The sequence below is a fragment of the Nyctereutes procyonoides genome, unplaced genomic scaffold, assembly GCF_905146905.1.
Source record: "Nyctereutes procyonoides isolate TBG_1078 unplaced genomic scaffold, NYPRO_anot_genome, whole genome shotgun sequence".
In the NCBI taxonomy this organism is placed as follows: domain Eukaryota; kingdom Metazoa; phylum Chordata; class Mammalia; order Carnivora; family Canidae; genus Nyctereutes; species Nyctereutes procyonoides.
Genome location: NW_026575037.1, coordinates 243,545 through 261,597, shown reverse-complemented (window position 1 = coordinate 261,597; position 18,053 = coordinate 243,545). Strand labels below are relative to the sequence as shown.

At 37.3% G+C, this 18,053-nt stretch overlaps 1 protein-coding gene across 5 annotated transcripts in view; it reads right to left on the bottom strand.

The window, feature by feature from the left end:
* Nucleotides 1-18,053, bottom strand: part of DNM3 (dynamin 3) — a 555,059-nt gene that overhangs the window by 397,971 nt on the left and 139,035 nt on the right. For all 5 annotated transcript variants that reach the window (XM_055319209.1, XM_055319207.1, XM_055319208.1 and 2 more), the window contains exons 3-4: nt 14,285-14,434; nt 12,897-13,100 (exon numbers count right to left, since the gene is read on the bottom strand). In XM_055319209.1, the coding sequence (XP_055175184.1) occupies nt 12,897-13,100; nt 14,285-14,434 (354 nt within the window). The remainder of the gene's footprint in view (nt 1-12,896; nt 13,101-14,284; nt 14,435-18,053) is intronic.

Genomic DNA, 18,053 nt, shown 5'->3' with positions numbered 1-18,053 from the left:
TACTAGGAGACTTATTGGCCCTGTACACTTAAGAAAACCTCTGTCCAATTACTAACTGACAAACAAGAAAATTGACCAGAGTCTCTAATGACCACACACAACAAAGAATACAGATTTTATAGACTTAGTTTAGGAAAATTACTAAGCAAACAAATACAAATACCAATACTAACAACAAATAAACAGCAACAAAAACACTGGAGGAGGAGAGGAATCTGATTTTGAGTGTTGCCATATTATATTACTCAAAATATCCCATTTTCAATGAAAAAAACTACAAGATATGCAAAGAAAGCATAGCCCATACCCAGGAAAATAAGTATTCAATAGAAACTATCTCTGAGGAAGCCCAGACACTGACCTTACTAGACAAAGACCCTGGGTCATGACCTGAGCCAAAGGCAGACATGCAACCACTGAGCCACCCAGGTGCCCCTAAACAAAGGCTTTAAATCAGCTATTTTAAATGTGTTCAAAGAACTTTAAAAAATCCGTATCTACATAATTTTTAAAAGTATAAGAATGATGTTACACCAAATATAGAATATCAATAAAGGGACAGAATTTTTTTTAAGAACCAAATAGAAATACTGGAGGTAGAAATTAAAATAATAAAAACTAAAAATTCTCTAGATAGATTCAACAGAAGATCTGAGCAGACAGAAGAATCAGCAAACTTGAAGATAGGTCAATTAGATTATTCCTCACATCTGAGAAACAGAAAAGAAAAAAAAAGACATATAGAAAATAAATGAACACAGCCTCAGAGACCTTTGAGACACATAAAGCATACCCCCATGCATTTCACAGGAGCCTCAGAGAGGAGAGGGAAAGAAAGAGTAGTTGAAGAAATAATGGCTGCGGGAGGAGTACAGAGGAACCTGAGCTTGCCTCATCCCTCAAACACAAGATGACATTCAAATCACTTTGAACAACTAGGAAATTGATCTGAAGATTAAGAAAACACTAGAGGGAGAGAACATGGCAGACTCATGTTTCGGAGATGAGAACTGGGGGAGAGAAAAGCTGAGGTACCAGAAAGAGGAGGGTCCACTTTTGCAGAGAGAAGTCAGGGAGAAAGTGAGAGCAGGAGAGAGACCAGCACAGAGATTCACACAAGATGCTCTGGTGTACACAGCCCCCTGGTTCTCACTGGGAGAGAATATTCCCCTCCTGGAGTATATCTGGAAGAAAGTATTTTGCCTCTTCAAGAACATGAGACCCACCGGGCACCACTGAGTGGCCATTCAACAGCAGGGGAAGTGTATAACCTGGTCACAGCTTTTCACTGTGCTTCATCATAGACTCCAGGCACCTATACAGGCCTGCAACTGCATTTCCAGGACAGAAAAAGGCAGGATGTAGTGCCGGGAGGCTCTTCTCTGGAGGAGGGGACTGAGTCCACACCTTGCTGGGTCCTTTAAGATCTGGAGTTTGGAATACCAGCCACGAGCTAGAGATAAACCATGCTGCTGGCCAGACACAGACAGATGGAGGGCAGTGATCTGATGAAAGGTTGGTACACAGGAGGGGAGATCATTCACTTTTCTATGAGGGCCTCCTGAACAGCAGCAGCCTCCAATTCCCCTCACCAGGGCTGAGAGAGTGGGGTAACACCATCTTCCACCACCTCCTCCCAACCCCACCCCCCCCCCAAGCCCACTAGCACACTGAGACTTGAGAGAGAAACACAGCACCTCAAGTGGTGGCTGGAGTCACTTACACCAAACCACACCCTGCTGTACCTGGCGGGGACATCTTTAATACGGCAAGTCTGACTGTGAGGCCTCTCCCTCAAAAGACCAACACAGGCCCCCTGCATGTACCAAGTCTACTGATCACAGAAAGCTCCAAAGCGATAGCTTCAGCTCTGGTGGAAATAGAACTGGGCTTTCTTTTTTCTTTTCTTCTTTTTCTTCTTCTTCTTCTTCTTCTTCTTCTCTTCTTCTTCTTCTTCTTCTTCTTCTTCTTCTTCTTTTTAAATTTTTCTTTTGGAATCAGGCTTATAGTTTTTTTGTTCATTTGTTGGTTCATATGTTTCCTTCTCACATTTTTGGGATCAGGCTGGGTTTTTATGTTCTTTTTTCCTTCTCTCTTTTTCTTTGGAATCAGATTTCTACCTTTTTGTTTGTTTGCCTTTTTGTTCCTTTTCCTTTTCCCTTTAGTGGAATTAGTCTTTTTTTTTCTTAATCAGGCTTATCTTAGCAAACAAATCAAAGCACACATAGTTAAAGGTCCAAACACTCCCCACCGCAATGAAGGAAGAACTCCTAGAGGACTGACCTATCCAAAACGCAACAGCAGAGTGTGCACAGCATACTTCCTGAATCACTAAGCCCTGGACAGTGTATGATGCCTTCTTAATATAGTATTACTCTCAGAGCAGGAAACATAGCAAGCTTTCATAATACACAAAAGACAGAAACCTAGACATAATGACAAGACAGAACATTTCTCTCCAAAGAAAGATCAAAGAGAAATCGCAGCTGAGGATTTGCTCAAAACAATTATAAGTAGTGTACCTGAATAAGAATTTAGAACAGTCATAAGAATACTAGCTGGGCTTGAAAGAAAGAGAAACTCTTGCTGCAGAGATAAAAGACCTAAAAACTAGTCGGGCCAAAAAAAAAATGCTATAACTGAGATGTGAAACTGACGATGTAATCAGAACGAGGATGGAAGAAACAGAGATCAAATAGGTGATACAGAAATAAAATTATGGAAAATAATGAAGCTGAAAAGAAGATGGAAGGAAAACTATTATATCACAAATATAGACCCAACAATTCACAAAATGCAATAATATCCATATCACAGGAGTCCCACAAGAAGAATGGGAAAAGGGAGTAGAAGGTTTATTTGAATGAATAACTTCCCTAACCTGGGAAAGAGGCATTCAAGTCCAAGAGGCACAGAGAACTGTTCTCAAAATCAACAAAAACAGGTCGACACCTAGACATAGCATAGTCAAACTTGCAAAATACAAAGATAAAGAGAGAATTCTGAGAGCAGCTAGGGGCAAAAGGTCCTTAACCTACAATAGTAGATATGTAAGGTTAGTAGAATATCTGTCCACAGAAACATGGCAGGCCAGAAGAAAGTGAGATGATATATTCAAAGTGCTGATTGGAAAAAATATGCGGGCAAGAATATTCTATCTAGCAAGGCTGTTATTCAGAATAGAAGGAGAGATGAAGAGTTTCTAAGACAAGCAAAAACTAAAAGAATTCATGAACACTAAACCAGCTTTGCAAGAAATTCTAAAGGGGATCCTTTGAGTGGGAAAGAGAGACCAATAGCAACAAAGACTAGAGAGGAACAGAGACAATCTACAGGAAGAGCAACTTTCTACATAATACAATGGCATTAAATTCATATCTATTAATAATTACTCTGAATGTAAGGACTAAATGCTCCAATCAAAAGATATAGTATATCAAAACAGATTAAAAAAAAGTTCCATAAATATGCTTCTTACAATAGACTCATTTTAGACTTAAGATACCTGTAGATTGAAGTGAGGAAGTGGAGAACCATCTATCATGCTAATGGACATCAAAAGAAAGCTGAAGTAGCCATACTTATATCTGATGAACTAGATTTTAAACCAAAGACTGTAATAAGAGATGAAGAAGAGCAATATATCACAATAAAGAGGTCTATCCAACAAGAAGATCTAACATTTGTAAATATTTATGTCCCCAACTTGGGAGCAGCCAAATACATAAATCAATTAATAACAAACTTAAACTCATTGATAATACAATAATAGTAGGGGACTTTAACACCCCACTCACAGCAACGGGCAAAAATTGGGCAATCTGGAAGAAATGCATAAATTCCTAGAAACAGATAAACTATCAATACTGAAACAGGAAGAAATAGAAAATCTGAACAGACTCATAACCAGCAAAAATTTTAATCGGTAATCAAAAATCTCCCAACAAACAAGAGTCAAGGGCCAGATGGCTTCCCAGGGGAATTCTAACAAACACTTCAAGAAAAATAAATACTTATTCTTCTGAAGCTGTTCCAAAAAAAATAGAAATGGAAGGAAAACTTCTAAACTTATTCAATGAGACCAGTATTACCTTGATTCCAAAATCAGACAAAGACCCCACTAAAAATGAAAATTACAAATCAATATCCCTGAAGAACAGGGATTTAAAAATTCTCAACAAGATACTAGCAATCAAATCCAACAGCACATTAAAAGGATTATTCAGGGATCCCTGGGTGGCGCAGTGGTTTGGCGCCTGCCTTTGGCCCAGGGCGCGATCCTGGAGACCCGGGATCGAATCCCATGTCGGGCTCCCGGTGCATGGAGCCTGCTTCTCCCTCTGCCTGTGTCTCTCTGCCTCTCTCTCTCTCACTGTGTGCCTATCATAAATAAAAAAAAAAAAAAAAGGATTATTCAGCATGACCAAGTGGGATTTATTCCTGGGCTACAGGGATGATACAATATCTACAAACATTATATGTTCTCATTCATTTGGGGAATATAAATAATAGTGAAAGTGAATAGAAGGGAAGGGAGAAGAAGTGGGTAGGAAATATCAGAAAGGGAGACAGAACATAAAGACTCCTAACTCTGGGAAATGAACTAGGGGTGGTAGAAGGGGAGGAGGGTGGGGGGTGGGGGTGAATGGGTGACGGGCACTGAGGGGGGCACTTGGCAGGATGAGCACTGGGTGTGATTCTGTATGTTGGCAAATTGAACACCAATAAAAAATAAATTTATTATTAAAAAAATATCTACAAATCAATCAGTGTGATACACCACATTACACCTGGGTGGCTCAGTGGTTGAGTGTATGCCTTCATCTCAGGGCATGATCCCAGGGTCCTGGGATCAAGTCTTGCATCAGGCTTCCCACAAGGAGCCTGCTTTTCCCTCTGCCTATGTGTCTGTCTGTCTCTCTCTCTCTCATATGAATAAATAAAATCTTTAATAAATAAAAGAATAAGAACATGATCTTGCAAATAGATGTAGAAAAAGCATTTGACAAAATACAGCTTCTTTTCTTGATAAAAACCCTCAATCAAGTAGGAATAGAAGGAACATACCTCAACATCATAAAGGCCATATATGAAAAGCCCACAAGTCCATTTTCCCACCCATCCTCAATGGGAAAAAACTGAGAGCTTTTCCCCTAAGGTCAGGAACATGACATGGATGTCTACTCTCATCACCATTGTTCAACATAGTACTAGAAGTCCTAGCCTCAGCAATCAGACAACAAAAAGAAATAAAGGGCATTCAAATCAGCAAGGAAGAAGTCAAACTTTCACTCTTCACAGACAACAATATACTCTATGTACAAAACTTGAAAGACTCCCCACCAAAAAATTGCTAGAACTGATATACAAATTCAGCAGAGTCGCAGGATATAAAATCAACATACCTATTTCATTTCTATACACCAAAAAATGAAGCAGCAGAAAAAGAAATCAAGGAATTGATCCCATTTACAACTGCACCAAAAACCATAAGTTACCTAGGAATAAACCTAACCAAGAGGTAAAAGGTATGTACTCTAAAAACTACAGAACACTTATGAAATAAATTGAAGAACATGTAAAGAAATGGAAAACATTCCATGATCATGGATTGGAAGAACAAATATTTTTAAAATAAAAATATCAGACAGCCCCAGTGGCCCAGCAGTTTGGCGCCACTTTCAGCCCAGGGTGTGATCCTGGAGACCCAGGATCGAGTCCCATGTCAGGCTCCCTGCATGGAGCCTGCTTCTCCCTCTGCCTGTGTCTCTGCCTCTCTCTCTGTGTCTGTCATGAATAAATAAATAAAATATTTTAAAAATAAATAAATAAATAAACAAACAAATAAAAATATCAACGTAATCTACATGTTTAATGCAATCTCTGTCAAAACAACACCAGCATTTTTCACAGAACTAAAACCAACAATCCTAAAATTTATATGGAACCAGAAAAGCCCCTAATAGCTAAAGTGATTTTGAAAAAGAAAAGTGGGAGACATCACAATGTTAGACTTCAAGTTTTATCACAAAGCTCTAATCATCAAGACAGTGTGGTATTGGCACAAAAATAGACACATAGATCAACGGAACAGAATAGATAACCCAGAAGTGGACCCATAACTATATGCAACAGAGCAGGAAAGAATATCTGATGGAAAAATGGTGTTGGGGAAACTGGACAGCAACATGCAGAAGAATGAAACTAGACCACTTTCTTATTACCATATACAAAAATAAATTCAAAATGAATGAAAGACCTAAATATAAGACAGGAAACCATCGAAATCCTAGAGGAGAAAACAAGTAGCAACGTCTTTGAGCTCAGATGCAGCAACTTCTTACTAGACACATCTCCAGAGGCAAGGGAAACAAAAGCTTAATGAACTACTGGAACCCTATCAAGCTAAAAAGCTTCTGCACCTTGAAGGAGACAATCAACAAAACTGAAAGGTAGCCTATGGAATGGGAGAAGATATTTGCAAAAGACATACCAAATAAAGGGCTAGTATCCAGAATCTATAAAGAATTCATCAAAATCAACATCCAAAAAATAATAATCCAGTTAAGAAATAGGCAGAAGATAGAACAGACATTTCTCCAAAGATATACAAATGGCTAACAGACACATGAAAAAATGCTCAACAACCATCATCATCAGGGAAATACAATCAAAACCACAATGGGATACTACCTCATATCCATCAGAATGGCTAAAAATTAACAACTCAGGAAACAACAGGTGTTGGTGAGTATGCAGAGAAAGGGGAACACTTTTGTACTGTTTGTGGGAATGCAAGCTGGTATAGCCACTCTGAAAAACAGTTTAGAAGTTCCTCAAAAAGTTAAGAATATAACTACCCTTTGACCCAGCAAATGCACTAGTTCTTTATCCAAAGTAAACAAAAATGCTGATTCAAAGGGACATTTGCACCTCAATGTTTATAACAGCAATGTCCACAGTAGCCAAAATACGGAAAGAGCCCAGATGTCCATCAACTAATCAAAGGATAAAGAAGAAGTGGTATATATATGTGTATACACATAGGAATATTACTCAGCCATCAAAAATGAAATCTTGCCATTTATAACAACGGGGATGGAACTAAAGTGTATTATGCTAAGTGAAGTAAGTTGTTCAGAGAAAGACTATCATGATTTCACTCATGTGGAATTTAAGAAACAAAACATAAATATAGAGGAAGGGAAGGAAAAATAAAATAAGATAAAAACAGAGAGGGAGATAAACCAGTGAGACTCTTAACTACAGAGAACAAACTAAGGGTTGCTGGAGGGGAGTTGGGTAGGAGGATGTGCTAAATGGGTAATAGGCATTAAGGAAGGCACTTGTTGGGATGAGTGCTGGGTGTTATATTTAAGTGATGAATCACCAAATTTTACTCCTGAAACCAATGATATACTATATGTTAATTAACTTGAATTTAAATTTAACTTAATTTAAAAAAAAAAAAGAATGGCAGAACAGGACATCTGGTTGGCTCAGTGGTTGAGTGTCTGCCTTTGGTTCAGGCCATGATCCCGGGGTCCTGGGATCGAGTCCTGCATCAGGACAAGGAGCCTGCTTCTCCCTCTCCCTATGTGTCTTCCCCTCTCTATCTGTCTCTCATAAATAAATAAATTAAAAAAAAGAATGGTTGAAAATGTCCTAAATTGATGAAAACATTAATCTACCCTCCCCAAAACTCCAAAAAGGTTAAAATCAAGGAGAGCCATATCTACACATATCATAATCAGACTCTCAAGGAAAATGAGAAAATCTTGAAAGCAGCAGGACAGAAAAGATCCCTCATGTTCAAGATGGTCCTCAATGAGATTAACAGCTGATTTCTCATCAAAAAACCACAGATGGTAATGAGATGACATACTCAAAAAGTAGTGGAAGAAAAAAAAAAGACTATCAGCTAAGAATTTTCCTTCAAAAATTAAGGAGAAATTAAGACATTCCCAGATAAAAACTGAGAATCCCACTCTAACAGTCCTACCCTATAAGAAATACTAACTGGAGTCTTTCAGGCTGAAAAGAAAGTTTGGCACTAGACAGTAACTCAAATCCACACAAATAAAGAACACTGGTAAAGGTAGCTACTTAGGTACATATAAAAGAAAATATAAGTGTATAATTATTTGTTTGTAATTTTTTTCTCCTCTCTGATTTAAAAGATGTTAATTTTAATTCCATGGCAACCAGTAAGAAAACCAATTTTAAAAAAAACATTAAAATAAATGACAAGGGAATTAAAATGGTACAGCAGAAAATACGTCTTTAACAAAAAATTATTTCTCTGCTGCCCAATAGAGAAATACACAAACAAAAGACATAATTCATAAAGAACACTGAGAGCAAATGACAGATATAAATTCTGCTTTATCAGTAATTACATTACATGGAAATGGATTAAACACTCTGGTCAAAAGGCAAATATTAGAGAATGGGTTTGTTTTGTTTTGTTTTGTTTTTTTATTTTTTATTTTTTTAGAGAATGGGTTTTAAAAAGTGATCCAACTATATGCTGTCCACAAGAGATATATTTTATATTCAAAGATACAAATAGGTTAAAAGTAAACAATGGGAAAAGATATACCTGGAAAACAGTAACCAAAAGAGAGTTAGAGTAGCTATACTAAAATCAAACAAAACAGAATTTTGAGACAAAAGCTGTTACTATATGCAAAAAAAGGACATTTTATAATGATCAAAAGGTTAATCCATCAAAAAGACATAACAAGTATAAATGCATCTAACAGGAGTCTCAAAATACATAAAGCAGAAACTGACCATTGAAGAGAGAAACAATTTATCAATAATAGTGGTAGACTTTAATATCTCAATTTCAATAATAGAACAAGTAGACAGAAGATTACAAAGGAAACAATATTTGAGTAGCACTATAAATCAAATAGATCTAATGAATATCTATAGTACACTATACCCAACAACAGCAGAATACACATTCTTCTCAAATGCACATAGAAGATTCTCCAGACAGGTGACATGTTAAGCCATAAAATAAGTCTCAATAAATGTTAAAGGACCGAAATGTTACAAAGCATATTCTCCAAGCAAAATTAAATGAAATTAGAAATCAATAACAGAAGGAAATTTGGGAATTTCACAAACATGTGGAAATTAAGCATCACACATCTAAATAACCAAGGCTGATGTCATTGCTTTTTCACCAAAGCTGTAATTATAAGGAAAACTAGACCTCTAAAACAGATATTTAAAACATACTCACAGAATGACTAGAAGGACACAGAAAGTAAATGAAAGTCTGTTTATCAATCCCGATACAACATATCCCTATATACCAGATCCCAAGGCCTTCCCAGCTTCTTCCTTTCTCTATTTTAATTCTTTTACTGCTAATGAAAACACACAATGCGAACTCTGTTGGTTTGGGAAAGAATTCACCCTCTTCCTTTGGAGCTCCAGTGATGTCCAGGACCAACCAAAGCCAGAGGATAGCAACACACCAAAGTGGTTCTCTGAAGGAGACCTGAGCACCCTGCAAAGATGGTTTTCAGGTTTCTCACAACAGTGCTCAGGAGTTTTAGAATTTAAACTGGGATGTGAAAACAAATTGCAAGCCTTGAGGGTAGCAAGGGACTTTTATTATTGAACCCAAGAATCATACTTATTAAGAGTCTTCAGGCAATGAATTAATTTGTCCTCCTTAGCAATCACCATGAAGGAATCGGTCAGACAAGTAAATGGCACACAGTGGCACTGAATGTTTTCTCTCTTCTGCAAAATTATCAATTACCTACAAAATTTTCTGCCAATGATCTGCAAAAATTACAAAAACCTATCCTCAAAACTACCATAAGTAGGATATTAAATACTGAAGTAATGAAGGCCAATCTTTGACAAAGCAGGAGTTCTACTGATCCACAAGAAATGAGGCTCATTTTGAATAAATTCATGAACACGCGGATGGCAACTTCTAAGTAGTATTTAATAAAAATAGGTTTATAAAACAAGCCAGGCCTACATTAGGAATAAAAATTCAAATTTAACTTTCTGGATACAGACTTATAGCATACTATTACAAATCCATGACTGAAACAATGCTGTATTTTTATGCTGTAACAACGCACTGTAAATACTGTCAGTGAGATGGTAAAAACTGCCTCTTTTCTGGTAAACTGATGACTCCCTCCACCAACATTAATTACTCCCACCTAATGATATGCCATCACATGAGAGTTATTGTTTTGGGTTATAAATGAATCTTCTTTTGAGGAGCCTGAGGAATGAGATATAGTCACTGTCATTAATAATCCCTTCTAAACAAGAGGAGTAAAATATAACATGAATGTGTCAGTCTTTGGTTCTGTCTCCCTGGAGTTGGTTCATTTCTCAGGTAGATTCTCCTCACAGTTGACAAAATGGTTGCAATTGCCTCTGCCTTACAACCTTACAACTTCAAATATAGTAGAAGAACAGCCAAAGGAGAATCTTCTGTTTTTATAAACTCTGAATTTTATAAGAAATGTAAGTTAAAAGAAAATTGGACAGCTAACATGTCCTGTAAAATATCTGTAGCTAATTCTTGAGATTGATTGAACATACTCACGTTAATGTTGGTAGAGAGAATTCTGCAGAACTCTGGGAAGGTTTTGTTTTGTTGGGTTTTTGTTTTTGTTGTTGTTGTGTTGTTTTAGATTTTACTTATTTATTTGAGGGAGAGAGTGCATGCATCAGCATACAGGAGAGGCATAGGGAGAGGATGAAGCAGGCTCCCCACTGAGCAGGGAGCCCTATACGAGGCTGGATCCCAGGACCTGGAGATCGTGACCTGAGCCAAACTCAGATGCTTAACCATCTGAGCCACCCAGATGCCCCATGATTTAAGAACTAAAGGCACCAAGGCCAGGGTGTAAGAGGAGCTGAAAATAGAAGAACTGGGGGCACCTGGGTGGCTCAGTGGTTGAGCATCTGCCTTTGGCTCAGGTCATGATCCCAGTGTCCTAGGATCAAGTTCCACATCAGGCTCCCCACAGGGAGCTTACTTCTCCCTCTGCCTATATCTCTGCCTCTCTCTGTGTGTCTCCCGTGAATAAATAAATTAAAATCTTTTAAAAAGAAAGAAAGAAAATAGAATTGGCTGAAAATGTATATGCAATATTGATAGACTTCCAGACCATTTTTCTCATCTTGCATAACCGCATAGTTACTCCTCCTTAGCCTCAACAGGATACTGAAGATTTGCTTTCAGAAGAGGATAATCCAGGACTCTAAACTCAAGAAGATCTTTGGGAATGCCATTATGAAAGCAGAGGGATTAATTAAAAGTCTACATGCTAAACAGTGAGACCCACCCCACATTCCTCTGCCAAACTCAATTCTTCCTCTTGACTCTGAAACATTGGAAATCAGATTATACCAGACCAGTGCAAGTGGAAATACAGTATCAAACAGCAGCTGAGAAAGCCTCCTAAAAAAATGGCCAGTCCCATCACCTAATGATAAAGCTGATTAGTCAATGAATCCCATTCATAGCATATAGAATTTTCATCAACTTATTAGTGATTTACTCCTATATCTGAATGAGCAGCAAAAGACACCAATCATTTGAACAAAAGGTCTCTGACATCAAAGACAATGACCAAGAATCACCAGAAAAAATAGACACAGAGACACTGTAGATTACAAAGGAAAAGCCTCAAAAGATTTCTCATTAATATCTTTTTTTTTTTTAAGATAGTCACACAGAGAGAGAGAGAGGCAGAGACACAGGCAGAGGGAGAAGCAGGCTCCATGCACCGGGAGTCCGACGTGGGATGCGATCCCGGTCTCCAGGATCGCGCCCCGGGCCAAAGGCAGGCGCCAAACCGCTGCGCCACCCAGGGATCCCAATATCTTTAGAGAAAATACTGTACTTGCAAAGCAAAGAGCATAATGCTATTTAAAAAAATAAAAATAACATTCACAAAATGAGAAAATGCTGTTGGAACTTTTTAAATATCAGAAATGAAAAATTAATTAGTGGAGTTGAAGATAAAGTTGAGTAAACTCTGAAAAGTAGAACATCAACACAAAGAAACAAAAAAAAAAAACACAAAGAAACACAATAAAAGGGGAGGATTTATTTTAAAAGGGGGTTAATCCAGAAGTTCTAACATGCTAATAATAAGGATTCCAGATAAATACAAAAGAGAAAGTAGAGGCAATTAATTGTCAAAAAAATTCTTAGAATTGGAGAACATACATCTCCACATTGAGGAGACACATCACTGAGTGCCTTTCCCTAGCTACTTTAAACACACACACACACACACACACACACACACAGAGAGTCCAATTATGGGATCTCTGAAAATAAACTATTATTACTCAGTTCATAGAAAAAAATCAAAACATCAGCAGAAATAAGGGATTTTTCTGGATTCTGAAATACTAATAAAATAAAATCCCTGCTTTTATAATACATGCTTATGTCAAATAATTATAAGCTAAATAATACTTTACATACATTAAGTGGGCTTCCTATTTTAAAGAAACAAAACATACATAAAACAGAGTTTTCACTGGAAGTACATTCAGGTAACTCTTTTAATAACTAAAGGGGACTGTCTGAATCCTGTACCAGAAGTTTAGTTTATTAGCTCTTTAAAATAAGTATTTCATGAGGAATAGATATGTCTGTTTTATTAGATCTCACTTAATATTACCATTTATTTATATAGGTTTAGACTATATCCCCTAGTTATTTTTCTTTCAGCATCTTAAATTCAAAAAAATCTAACAATATAAATCACAGCTAATTAAATTAATAATGAAATTAAGTTATGAGAATTGTGTTACCTTGAAATATACACAAACTCTTGACATTTTAAACTAATTCTCTTTCATCTTAAAGGTCACACACTCACCTTGAGGATCAACTTCTTTAGCTAGCTTCAGTGCATCTGAGTTTGCAAGATCGGTGTTGGCTGGCGTAACAGCCAAAATCAGACAGTTCTCCCGCGTGATAAACTGCATGATCATTTCTCTGATCTGATACTCGATATCTGGTGGCTGATCTCCCACGGGCACTTTAGTAATTCCAGGTAGGTCGATAAGTGTGAGATTTAACACTGTATGGGGGGAGGGGGAAGAAGAGTCTTGCATAAACTCTCTATGCTAAAAAATAATGCAAATCACCTGTCTTGTTAGTGGAAATAAAACAAGCTCAGCTTTATATATTATATACTGTGTTAACTTCAACTTCTGTGTACACCGAATACAAAATGGCTTTTTAGTTTTCTCTATTTTTATGATATGATTGTTCTAAACCAAATGATCATTTTAGCACAATTTGAAAGGCACTGATTTGCACAGCTAAGAGAGAACTGTCATATCTGTCACTAGTGTGTTATAATTCAAACACTGAACAAGAAATGCATATGCTGTCTGCCAGTCTTATACACTGCCCTCAAATGGTATAAAAATTCTTAGGATAAGATTTGTCCTTCCCTTCAAAAGTATTATATACTTATTTAGAGAGGGCTAGACACTTAGCCTAGTGGAAATCTGTGAACCATTTGTAGTACCACAAGTTTACTATGTAGACTATACAGCCAGACTCATGGAGTATCATCAGGAGAGCAGGAAACTACCCTTGAGTCAGTGACTCCAGCTGGGACCAGGCTATCATTCTCTGCACACAACAGAATTGGCACCAAATATTCTTGGAAAGTCATAATTGACCATTATGTTATTCACATTCCACTTTAAAAGCAACAGAGCTGAGTAGAAGATTAGAGATTAAAATCTGTCCCATTGAAAATTTAGTCGGAATAGAGGTTACTATCATATACTATAAACTGGTTATCTAATTTATAAGTTTCTTCTGTTAGTCTGGAAGAAAATTCTAGTTGATTCCTTAGGAAGGGAATAAATAGAAAATCAGAGGGCTACAGAATATCTGATAGGGGAAGACTCAATCACAGTACCATGTATCTCTAAGATTCTTGCTAAGACTGAAGATGTTAAAAAATGGAATTTTTCATGCATACTTCTTGAAACTCTAATTTTAAAATAAGCATAAAGAAATATTTTTAAGTGACATACTCAATTCTGATTTTTTAAAAGTCATGTCCTCCTGCCTCCCCATAAATTGGTGAGCTTTTTGGACCAGTTCATTTATGGTAGTATCCAAACGTAATCCCAGAAACCTGGTACTTTCTGACAGAACAAATCATCTTCTACACAAATAATGTATGTCAATTAATATAAAATTTTTGAGGACAAAAATTTGGAATTTTGTTTTTTTACTTACCATGTGGAGAATAGACTCGTAAATTAATAGGTATGGAGGAAATGCCTTTATTCATTCCAGTCACTCGATCTGTTTCTGCTTCAATCTCATGGCGAACTTCATCAAAATCTGTAAATTTTTTTCCTTTGCAATGTAGAAATTCAGCATATTCTACAAAAGACAAATTAACATAACTTAAAATCCATGCACTCTTGCAATAATTGTAGGGAAACAATGTTTGTTTGTTTGTTTGTTTAGAAAAGATTTTATTTATTTATTTGACAGAGAAAGAGAGAGAGCACAAGCAGGGGGAGTGGCGGGCAGAGGCACATGGAGGAGCAGTCTGATCCCAGGACCCTGGGATCATACCCTGAGCCAAAGGCAGAGGCTCAACCAACTGACCTACCCAGGCACCCTGAGAAACAATGTTTTTTTAACTACAAGTCAAAGTATCCAATATTGTCTCCTCAGCCATTAAAATGAGAGAATACAGCAGTTACTAAGAAACACAGCTAACACTTTAGAAATATTAAACACAGTACAAATGCTAGGAATGCTAAATTTGTTAATTTGCAGATGAGCAATTAAATACTAAAAGCAGTCCCTAAATCATATAGTCTATTAAATAATTTAAAGAGAATTTTGGCCCTCCAAATGAAAAGGAAACAGCATCTGATTGTCAAAGAAATTAAGTCTAGGGAACATACAAAGCCTACCTGCTAATCCTATTAGCATGCCCTTTTTCAATATCACCACTTTATTAAGAGGGAATGCTAAGTCATATAAATATAGCTTCAGAAGGCAAGACAATTTAAAAAGAAACTGTACTTAATTCTTTAAAGAGAAATAATATATGGAATATTGTAGCTTTAAAATATACTATTCAAGATACCACACTAACTTGAATACTTTAAAAGATTTCTCAAGAAAAAAAGAGTTTGGGATGAAAGAAAATACGTACAATCCAAAAAAAAAAAATCAGTATCCACGGAAGTAGGAAAAACTACATAATAACAGAAAATTGGATTAAGTTTTAGTAACATCCTACTAAATGTTGTACTATGGACTTCTATTCCTGTTTCCAGAAGTATCAGGTATACTTTGAGTTGTGTTATAACACAACTCAAAAAGGCAGCTGATACTATTAGACTTTTAAAAATTATAATCTTAATGAGAGAATGAATCTTAACAAAATTTTTGATTCTCTAATAACTAGCTGAAGAACTACTGCATCAAACTTAGACTACAGCTAAGTATCTGAAGCCCAGATGTCAGGTGAGAAAATTATTGGTAGTCTTTCCACCATTTCCACCATAAACATTTGACCTTCACCCACTGTAGCAAAGCCAACAGGGAGACAACTCTAAGATGTCTTCAAGCAGCTTAGCATCAGTTAACAAAGGCAGCATGAAATGATGCTGATCTGCATTTAAAGAGAAAGGAAAGACAGAGATAGGAAAGATGGATTCAAGCTGCAGTATCTAAAAAAGAAAATGAGGTTTGAAGTGAGTACCGAAGAGTGGGAAGGGTTTCAGTGTATGCAGAGAAAGTAAGGTGTTTAAGGGAATCAGAGAATCTTAATAGCCCAACATATTCCTGGCTGGTTACCAACCAGCCTCTGCTCGGAAACATCCACTGATAGGAAACTGAGGCTTTGATGTTTGAGGGGGGAAAAAAAACCCTCTTATTGGAAAAAACAATTCTACAATTCTTTTTTAAGTAGGCGCCACGCCCAGCACGGAGCCCAATGTGGGGCTTAAACACAAACCTGAGATGGAAACCTGAGCTGAAATCAAGAGATGGACACTTACCCAACTAAGCCATCCAGATGCTCTAGAAAATGTTTTTTTTTTTTAAATTGTATTTATTTGAGAGAGAGAGAGCACGCACAAGTAAGCAGCACATGCGGCAGGGGAGGGACAGAGGGAGAAGCAAACTCCCGCTGAGCAGGGAGCCTGATACCAGGCTCCATCCCAGGGCCCTAGGATCATGACCTGAGTGGAAGGTAGATGCTAAGCCAACTGAGCCACTCCAGCACCCCTGGGAAAATGTATCTTAACAAAAGTCTGAAATCTGCTTTCTAATCACACTTCCTTGGTCCAACTTTCGCCCCCTGGAGCTACTCAGGCAGTCTTCCTCCCCGTAAAAAAGACAGGATTAATCTGAGCCCTGGCACAAGGAGTTCATCTTCTCCCTGGGCTTCTCTTGCCACCTTCCCATGCTTGTCTGATCATTGCTCAGGCCTCCTGGAGGCAGACACAGATTTCCCAACCCCACCACAGCTACTCAGGACTGGAAAGGCCATGGCTTCTGAAGTGGACTAGCCAGTTTAAGTTTTAATTTCCCAAAGAACTGTAATGACTTAATCTTTCAAATGTTAGGACAGAGACTTTACTTCATTTCAGTCTTCCCTGTCAATGTAGGTGGACGTGAATATTTTTCTTTCTTAGTGTTTCCATATGCTATATGTCACTTTCTGAAAAACGGCAAGCTAAGACTCCCACAGTTTATTCCTCAATAGTGGAAGTATACCCAGTACAAATTCAGGAGGCTTCAGAATTCTGGCCTGAAGAGATGACTGCATCTTCTGGCATGTTCTTTCACATGTTTACCCTCATAGGTGCTGTTTTATTAGCATCTACATTCCCAGAAGATATGGCCTTTATTTTATTTACCTAACTCAAAGGATTGGCCAGTATCATAGGAACATATAAGTTTAGAAATAAGTAGAGGATAAAACAATAAAAATAAAGAGGAACAAAGGTTATCAGATCCAAGAAAACAAAAATTAATTCGTAAAAAGGAGTCATAATTGATAAGAAATGGAACTGTACTTTTTCAACTCAATATATTTTGTGGAAAATGCACAGTTGAGGATTTATAGCTGCCATAATTATTACTTTCATAAAATTAATAAGCTTCTGGATCAGGGACTACATTTTCAATTACGCTGCCAATCAATAATTCAAGTAACACAATTGTAGACGTCCTTGCAGCCACTAGATGGCGCCTACTTGCTTTCTCTGTAGGAAACCAAGACCCTTCCAGAAAGCTGCAAAATCCATGCAATTTTCAAATTAGATTTTAATTCATTCTTGATCTCCTAAAAATGCTTTTATTTTGAAATTGAGAGATCAGAACTGTGTAGGACCATCTCAAACCTTCGTGTCTTTTTAAGGATAGGATCCCACAGAGAGATTTAGAGATGCTGTATTCATTTATTTATTCCACTAATATTTTGAGCTCTTACTATTTCACGGTGCACTATTATAGAAATTGCAGAGGAGAAAAAAATACATATAAGTCTCTAACCTCAGTCGAAACTTAAATTCGACTGAGATGAAATAGCAATGTGGGTGTGCCAGCTGATAAGTGTTATGGAGAAAATTGAACAGTAGGGGGGATATTTAATGCTAGGACAGGAAGATTGGTTTGTTATATGCTTTGATTGAGGAAAGCTTCTCTGATAAGATAAAGTGACATTTGAGCAAAAACTGAAGAAAAGAAGGGAGCAAGCAATGCTTTAATAGAGGAGCATCCCAGCAGAGTATCTGGAGCTGAAAGCACACTGGAAGAAGAACAAGCAACACATCTGGATCATAGAACACATCGGGGAGAAAGGCAGGAGATGAGGTCAGAGCTGTGGTACAGACCTGGATTGTGTGGAGCCCGTGGGACTTGAATTTTTACTCTGGCTGAACAGTAGATCACTTGAAAGGCTTGGGGTAGAGGTGAGACATGATGTGACCTAGGTTTTAAATAAATCACTGGGATGGTTGTGTTGAGAATA